This window comes from Fusarium vanettenii (assembly GCF_000151355.1).
Source record: "Fusarium vanettenii 77-13-4 chromosome 15 genomic scaffold NECHAsca_78_chr15_2_0, whole genome shotgun sequence".
Lineage (NCBI taxonomy): Eukaryota > Fungi > Ascomycota > Sordariomycetes > Hypocreales > Nectriaceae > Fusarium > Fusarium vanettenii.
Window position 1 is genome coordinate 1,977 of NW_003315811.1, and position 8,830 is coordinate 10,806.

Genomic DNA, 8,830 nt, shown 5'->3' on the forward strand with positions numbered 1-8,830 from the left:
TTGACGTTTGCTGGACCACTTGCATGTTAAGCGAATGCCAAAGCGGCGGCCTGGCGCTTTCGATATACTTCCATTCGCAGCCGTCTCCCACAACGCTTTTATAGTTAGTTTGGTATGCGCCTTAAGTCATGTTTTATGGTAGGGGGGCACACACATGTCCAAGATACTCGCACGTATCCAGGCAAAACTTTTGGTTGCACATAGTCACCCATGATCTTTCGAAACTCGCCCAGGATCTGACCGATTGCGAGGAGCCAGGTGAAAGCAGTACTCGTCTGACTCTCCTTGTCCGTTTGAAGCAGTGTCTTGTCTTCAGAGCACTCCTTCTTGGCCCTATGGCGCCCACATCCCCAGGGGTTCTTAGGAGACTTCATGTAGTAGTAAGGATTAGCGTCTTCGTTAGCGGGCTTGCCGTATATCTATTTGACAAAACAATACTCGTACTTGCCGCCCATCCACTCCTTCAGGTGGCTGTGCAGCTGGCAACGTGTGATGCCACATCTTCAGCAGAACACTGGGGCCGCAACTCGCATCTACTCTATAGGGCCCGCCTCCTGGATATTTTTCTGTCTGGCATGACCTCGCCAAGCTCATTCAATATCATTAGGTGCTAAGTAGTGGACAGAAAAGGGAACCGCTCCATGCAGTCGCCGATGCATATCATAAAAGCTTCTGTTTGTGAGGCCAAGACACGTACTATCGATAGGGTCAAGGAAGTCTAAGATAGCGTAATGAATCTCTGAGGGAAGGTCGAGCAGGGTGTAGTCTTTAGGAGGCTGCAATTGGGGTTGAGTTTGAGGTATAGGCTCATTGTCCATCACAGCGTATGTGCGACGGGGAAGAGGCAAGTTTGGTCGCCGATGAGCGTATGGCCGTTCCTGATCTGTAGCTTCATGCTCTTGATGCTTCTGGCACTCAACCGTAACAAAAGGGGCACCTTCAGGGACAGGAGATCCTGTTTTTGCTTGAGGGGAGCTGTGCCCAGAATGAGAGACATGGTCGCCTTGATAATCGGACATGGACCACCCTCGCCTAGGAGCTCTCTTCAATCCTCTCTTCAGGCTCAGATTCCGCATGTATTGCGCATGGTCCTCCCTACTCATCGGTGAGTCATTCTCCATGGTCGTCTGTGAGGTCGGTGGCGATTTGGTTCGTGTGAGCCACTGCTCAGGTTGTGTGTCAAGCTCCATCTCGGCAATGCTTAAACCAAATTCCGAATGCAATGGGAAGTTCACGTACGTCGCTCAGTGATAAGATTTGGCAAACGATCGGGTGAAAATCGAGATGCACAAGGCGGCGGGAAAGAACAAGCCAGTGTCCAAAGGGGCGTGTATGTTGCGAGTAATGATTTTGTAGAAATCGCGGACACCAGCACTTCCTTCTTACTCGACCCAAATAGTAACACGTGAACGATATGAAGGCATGGCACTAATAGATGTGAGCTTCAAAGAACGATGTCTTAGCACGCAGATCAATGTCTCGTCAACATACATGTCGTGGGGAATAGAAGATGTCATTCGATCACTCACCGCCGCTTGGACCCCCTCAAGGACACAGCCAGGCATCAAAGGGTATTATTGTGTAGTCCTACCCCAGGTTTGGCATTATAGTAATACTGTACCTACTATATGGTAATACTATACAATATGGTAACACTATGCAATATAGTAGCACTATAACATATGGTAATACTATATCCTATGGTAGTACTATGGCCTATGGCGATTTATATTATATTATAATACTATAGTCTATAATAATACCATAGTCGTGGCACTATGACTTAGTTAAAGAAATATCCTAGTATTTGCTAATAATAACTCGCCTCGCCCCTGCCTATAACGCAGTTAAACCGGCGACTGCTGCTAAGGGTGGTATATAGTACAGTCTCCATATATCTCATAGGGTAAATATCTTAGGTAAGGTAGCGCCAGAACGAGCATAAAAGAGTTAAGACTAATAGGAAGAGTCTAGAAGCAAAGCTCTATTATATTTACTAGAAAGAAGAAAGCAAAGCCCCTACTAGTTGGGTTTCCTTACGCCTAGGAAGGTTAAACAGCATTGTGCTCATGGTCAGCTATCTCCCGAATTCACCTTGGGTCTCTTCTCATTTCCGCCAGTTCTTAACTATCACGGCCTTGAACAGGGATATATCTTATGCTCGATAGGTGGCCGATCCAGGCCCATCACATCGTTAGGAGCCCAAGACGTCTCAGCACTAGAATGCCAATTTAGGGCCATTGCAGGAGATAATGGAAGAAAAGGTCAAGACTCCTCCCTGTAGTCCGGTGCACACTTATCTGTCATCTTGCACTATTCACGTTCACTCACTTCACCTCGCCTTACCTCGCATCTGTTCAGGCGCATGAGGACTAAATTGGTCGCCCTCTCACCCTTAGATAGGCCATCACGTCTAAAACGCCCATTACCTCATGGGAGTGGCGTGTGAGCTCTAAACCGAGATGAAAAGACTCAGGAGGAGGACAAGTAGTATAATGAAGGGGGAAACGAGGTCTAAGCAAGGGAAATACCGGGTGACAAGGGCGACCATCAAGGACGACTGGAACGAAGACCGTGAAAAGGAGCAAAGAAAGCTGACATGGTATGAAACACTGCCTTCAGTGTCAAAGTACTTGTTTATTGTTTATGTTACATCTCGTGCCCCGCGCACAATACTTCAGTAATGGAATAAAAACACATGTTTCTCCACATCCATGATATTAGATCAAAGCCAACATAATTGCCCTATTCAAATGTTCATTCGGAGTAGTTCGTTTGAGCCGAGCTTTCATTTTATGCTGTAAGCCTCTTCGTGCTTCTCTCCCTCACGGGTCGTCAACCATCATCTCTTTTCATAGATAGATACAAGAAATACAATCTGAATTTGTCATAGTGTTGCACTTTCTCCTCGAGATTTATAAAGTGCGATGATTATTGCTTTCTTAACGGAAACATAGAGCAAAGCTAGCAGGTAAGCAGATTCTAGGTCGTCAGCTAGTTGCTCATTTTGTAAGAAGTCAAAATTGACTTGCATTGATGCGCTCCATATTCCTGGATCAAGGCTTGCCTGGATCAAGTTGCACGGCCCTGCATTTGATCTCTTTCAACTTGCCTTAATTCGCTATCTCGATTGGATAACTTGGCCAGAAGGTCAACCAAAGTCTCAGTGTTGAGAAGCATCAGGTCGGTGCGCTTCCTGGGGACGATGCCACCGCGGTCACTTAGGTTATGAAGCTTGCCTGGTAGTCTAACGGTGGCTCTCAGAGCCATGGTATTAATCCGGCCGGCTTCAGCCATATCGGCCAACTCGTCTTGGGCTTTCTTTCCCTTTGACCTATTGAACAAGTCCGGAACAACGCCGACAGAATCGTGCTCACAATAACGGATACCGATAGCGTAAAGCCGTTTAACAGTAAGCACCGAGCACCTCGGTTAGTCTGGCCGTGCCCTGCAAGTACTCGTGCGTGACCCGGCTCACTGCCACTTCCTAGCAGACGGTAAGGGATTGGATGCGGGATGCTGGATTGCCGATGATTTCATCTAGCTGATCAACTTGTGTGAGTATCGAGTCTGTAGGCATGGTCAGGGAGCCTTCCAGCTTTAATTGGACGGCTTGCTTGTATAGGATGGGTGAACTGCCATGGAAAGTGGCCGGGAAGTGGCTGGGATCCCGTTGGAGTGGGAGACCTCGACGGTGGCGGACATCATCTCGACCGTCGGGCTATTCAACTCTCTGAGGATCCTCATAAAGTCCAATCCACTATCTATACCCCACTGGACAAGCTGGTGGGCATGAGACACGCTGGGTGGGAACACGTATCGACTCATCAATCGAGGGCGCCCGAAAACAGTCGCTATTGGAAGCAATCAGGGGAACTCCCGGTGTGATTATATCGATGAGACCGATCTGTGCCTTGAAGATGCCGCACGCGTTGAAATTGAGGTAGTCGAGGTTGAACGAGAGCTCGGTGCCGTATCTGCTGAGATCTTCCGCATGATCTTGCGGTTGGATGTGGGCAAGGCTCTCGACGAGGCTGACCATGGGAAAGCGTCCTTTATGGTCAATCACCTCTACCGGCCACGGGGCATCAGATGCAATGACGAGATGACTCGCTGCACGAACTTTGTGTCAAAGATGGTGACGTTTATGAAAAGAGTCTTCTGGTCGACGGCTTCGGAACAGGGGTAAGCCTGGCAGGGCGGTCCTTTTGATGAGTTGAGGGAAGAATAGGATTCTAAATGTTGTAATACTCTTAGCTGGCCATCTGTATTAGTTATGTTTGATGTACTGATGTGTGAACACGCATGCAACCACAGGAGTGAGGCAGTGTTGGAGATGACGACTATCAAACTTTGGAGCCTTGGACCTAGTGTCAGTTGTCGGTTCAAACAGCTGCCGGTATACTAGATGAAGTTTTCCTTGTTAGCTAGCACTCGACGAGTTCATCGAATAGTCCTCAAACATGTAGTAGACCCCTGATCGGTGTAAGCAACTTTGGACTCGATCTGGCTGCGTATGTATTATCCACAAAAGGTATTAGGCTAGAATTCTGTCATCCCTCCATTTTCAGTGTTAAAGAATGGTCTAAATCGCTTATACTCAAGGTCAAGTCTACGAAGTTCCCAAACAGTCTCCAAAGGCGCAAGGCTGAGAATGCGATCGCGGTTCTTCTACAAGCCCTCCATTGTTTCTCATCAACGGGAAACCACTTTAATGCTTCAGAAATATACGGTGAGTGATATCTGTATGTGGTTTCTACCCACTGTGACACTCCCGTATTTGAGTCGAAGTCATGAACATGATGATTGATGACAGAAAGGAAGACTCGGCGTTTCTGAGTAGACCAGAGCGCTTCTCCTTTATATCAAGTAGAGACAATAGGTCTTGATGTGACATCTTTGGAAGCTAGAAGAATAATTACGGCAGTGCTTATACTAAAAAGGCATTTGTCACACCCGAAACGAAGAACGAGACTAAAATTTGCAACAGAGAGCGCAAGTCATACGTGCACCGCCAGCGGTGTAGATAGAAGCTGATGACGAAGCCCACAGTCCACAGCGCTAAATGGAAGGCCTCGAAGACCTTGCATTGAGCATTAAGCGGCTTGGGTTATTTTCATTGGATCAACGGCCCTGATTCCGCTGAAACGATGGCATTGGTTGCGCTTACGAGGGGTCTCGTCGTTGAGCGTGGCATACCCACCCGTTGCTAGATCACTATCTGGGGCACTGGCAGAATCAATGAGGGCGCGTTAAGAGCTTATCGCGCTTCTGGTTGACGAAGGAAGATGCCACCCGTAATTGCTGTAGATCCTTGCGAAAAGCCTAACGACACTACTCTCACAGCCAAAAATGTGTCTCACTATGAGCCTCGTTATTAGCTTCTTATTTACACCGCCGGAGACCGCAGGGCCTGACCATAATGGAGTTCGTGGCCGGTGTCAGTGGCTGTGCTCTGCTGAAATGTGGCACCAAGCTAGGTACGATAAGATAACAACCATGTGGCGCCGAGAGCGTCTCGCGTCACCAGCAGCGTGCACATATTGCTCCTCCATCGACACATTGCGGACCGTGAAAGCACCACAACACGACGAAATCGATTCAGACCTCGATGAAGGGCTTATAGTACTAGAAGGTTACCGCCAGGGGTATCTGGAATACCGTCGCGATGAACTCGCCACCCGCCTCGGCCGAAAAGTCCCCCCTTCACCAGGAACTTCCCGACCAACACTTTGCCATATATCTTACCCAGGGCCTCGAAGAAGCGGTCAAAGAACGAGACGAAGCGACTCCCGAACCCAAATTCGGAAACGATGAGCTCGAGGAGAACCATCAGTATTCCTGCGAGCAATTACACAAGCATTTTCGCCCCCAGCAACTTGAACGATATCGATCGCGTGTCGACGAACCTGAATACTGGGAGCGTGAAGCCAGACACTACAAGGATGCAGTGATTGAAAAGCTTTGGAACACGGCTCTAGAGCAGTCCGCACCAGGTGCTGCCACTCCCACAACAGCAGAGGGTTGGCAGGACATGGTTGGCTTTTACCAGGACATCCTACGAAATCTCGGCTCGTCTACCAAAGAGATAACCCGTCTTCGACTCTCCATTGACTCGCAAGACTACTGGAAGACTGAAGAAGAGCTGCTTGAGCCTCTGTCCAAGTTACAAGAATACCAATTGATGGAGCGATGGAAGAACGAAGCGGAACGAAAGAAACGTCGATTGAACAAGAGAGCGCCCGCACCCCGCCCGATCAAGCTCGACACCACGCAAGCTTCACCGAATGATCCAGTATCGGCTCGGACGAGGTCTAAAAGCAGAGGCACAACGCAGGCCGGCGTGTCGAAACGCAAGTTGCGGAGCAGCAGGAGACCCGGCGCTAAACCGTCATGACAGAGAGCGGCGCGTCAGCATCACTTCTAATTGGTCATATCCCCGCTCGTCTTTTGTCAACTTGGGCGCACTCGAGCTGAAGCTTTCAACTGGCGTCATATTCAGATTGACGATTTCCCCCCGTCTTGCGCCATTGAAATCCTGCTGTCGCCATGGACGGAACCCAGACTCCCAATCTCGCAGACGTTGTCTTGTTTCTTGGGTACTTTACTGGCGTCGACGACATTATCTCCCTCTCAGACAACAAGAGATACCACTTCATCCCCCCCAAAAATGGCACGCGATGGAAAGGAGACAAGCCCAAAGAAGAATGTATTGGCGACATACTCTGCCTGACATTTGGAGAGCATCTCTTCTCCCCGGAAGGCTGGGTAATGGGCTCATCCCCAGACTCTGACGTCTGTGACGTACAGCTTGCCAAGGACAACCAGACGGGCATCAGTAGACGGCATTTTCGCATTGACACGGACCCAAAAACTCGCCTCCCCAGGCTCGCCGTCTTATCCGCGACGAGCACTATCCGCCTCGTATATGACGGTCGTCAAGTCTCTCTCGTGCGAGGAAAGTCGATAGAAATATCCCGCATGGTCACCTTTGATCTTGGGGCTGTCAGCTTCCGAGCATGGCGCCCAGAGCTGACGACTGCTGAAGAAAGAAGATACAATAAAAAGGCACTGAACTGGAGCAAGGAAGTTGTTGCCGCTGTACCAAGGTATTTTCCTCCACTAAACAGCCAGCCTGAGACCGTCACCTCAAACATCCGTTATGGGAAAAACAACGCCGTGTATGTGAATGAGGGAGGCGTCGAAGCCAGAGGCATGACTGCTTCTGTGATGCGTGTCAAAGAACGGAAATCGGGTTCAGTCTTTGGTGCCAAGGAACCGTACTTTAAGGCCAGTGATGATTTCGGCAAGGTGAGAAGCCGCTGGGAGGACTTGAGGAGGGAGTTTGACAATGTTGTCAAACCAGACCATGTGAGTAACCTGCCCAGGTTGAGTCACTCAAGTCTGATCCTATTGTCCCCAGCCACACATTGTCAAGGCTGTTGAGCTGGTCATGGCTGAAGATGACAAGAATCCCCCATGGCTCATCATGGAGTACATTCCCCAGAGCCTATCACCAAAAGATCTTGACCAAAAGTCCATTCCTATCGTCTTGACCCATGTCAGTAGTGCATTGACCTACATGCACGCCAATCGCATCACACATCGTGATGTTAAACCAGACAACATTCTGATTCAGGACTCTGGATCGTTGGTTGCCAAACTGGCTGACTTTGGCACCGCAAGACACAACACACGTGAATACATGGACACCTTCACTGGGACCCGAATCTATTTGGCACCTGAATTTTTCAACCGGCCATTGCGATATACCAATAAAGTCGACCTGTTCTCCCTTGGCCTGGTTGCTTTGCAGTGTCTGACGAAGTGGGATCCCCAATCAGACAAAGCATGGGCCTCTGGACCTTTGGATCGCCATGAACACGAGCAGTGGATGCGCGATGTGGTCATTCCATGCGTTGCTGATGCGCCGTCCTCGTTCCAACCATGGCTGACTGGGATGCTGCGCAAACGACCAAGACAGAGATGGTCGGCTAACAAGTCTTTGAGTTACTTGTGGCAAACTGGAAATGGTCTTGCACAAGTCGAGCCGAGCCTCGGGGAAGACATGGGGAAAGCTGGCCCCTCCGAAGGAACCCATGCTCAAGCACGCGAACAGATTGCGTCCAAGAGGAAGAAACGGCCGGCCTCGACGTTGAGTGAAATCAGCTCTGGTCTTCGGCGGATTCGAGACCAACCAGCTCGACTCTCCCAAGCTAAATCTGCCAGCCCTCAACCTCAAGGTTCCTCGTTTGCAATGTCGTCATCACCCTACTCGGCTCCCACGCCACGTGATGATAATGAAAGTTTTGATGAATCTGATGAACCTGATGAGTCTGCGTACGAACATGACACGAATCTTCAGGACGACTGGAGAGAAAGTGATGATGAGCCTGAGGATTTCACTTGAATGTCTTGCATGTCGACTAAATCATCAGTCCCAGGAAGAAGTGGGCATTCTATTCTTCTCCTGTGATGGATATTATCATGTATGCTCGTGCTATGAATGCAATGGATCTCTGGCACAAGGATCGATACTTGTTTCGGCCGAAGTCTCCAACGGAGAAGTTAACCCTAACCCTCCCTAGGCTGACCTTATCGGCGCTGCCCTCGTGCAGTCTCTAAGTCTGCATTCAACGCAGCTATATGCTCCTATAAGTAGAAACTTAGCTGGGGTCCTCAGTGTGTACCAGAATTCTAGACTGAAAAGAAGAAGGGAAGGGTTACTCCGCCACCGGCCGAACATAACAGGGTCGCGCATGCGGCGTGGCCTGGCGATCCGCGTCTTCATGTTGCGTGCTGCCTGATTACCACGAGTCACAGTCAGCGC

General features: G+C 49.5%; 2 protein-coding genes across 2 annotated transcripts; one reads left to right on the forward strand and one right to left on the reverse strand.

The window, feature by feature from the left end:
- Positions 1 to 590: 590 nt before the first annotated feature.
- NECHADRAFT_55441 (uncharacterized protein) lies at positions 591 to 1,121 on the reverse strand (the record flags this gene model as incomplete). Its single annotated transcript, XM_003040142.1, has 1 exon — positions 591 to 1,121. The coding sequence occupies one exon, from the start codon at positions 1,119 to 1,121 to the stop codon at positions 591 to 593; it is 531 nt and encodes a 176-aa protein (XP_003040188.1).
- Positions 1,122 to 5,352: 4,231 nt separating this feature from the next.
- Positions 5,353 to 8,530, forward strand: NECHADRAFT_102269 (uncharacterized protein; the record flags this gene model as incomplete). Its single annotated transcript, XM_003040136.1, has 4 exons — positions 5,353 to 5,480; positions 5,647 to 6,295; positions 6,565 to 7,371; positions 7,424 to 8,530. The coding sequence occupies 4 exons, from the start codon at positions 5,353 to 5,355 to the stop codon at positions 8,408 to 8,410; spliced, it is 2,571 nt and encodes an 856-aa protein (XP_003040182.1). The 3' UTR covers positions 8,411 to 8,530.
- Between the last annotated feature and the right edge of the window lie 300 nt (positions 8,531 to 8,830).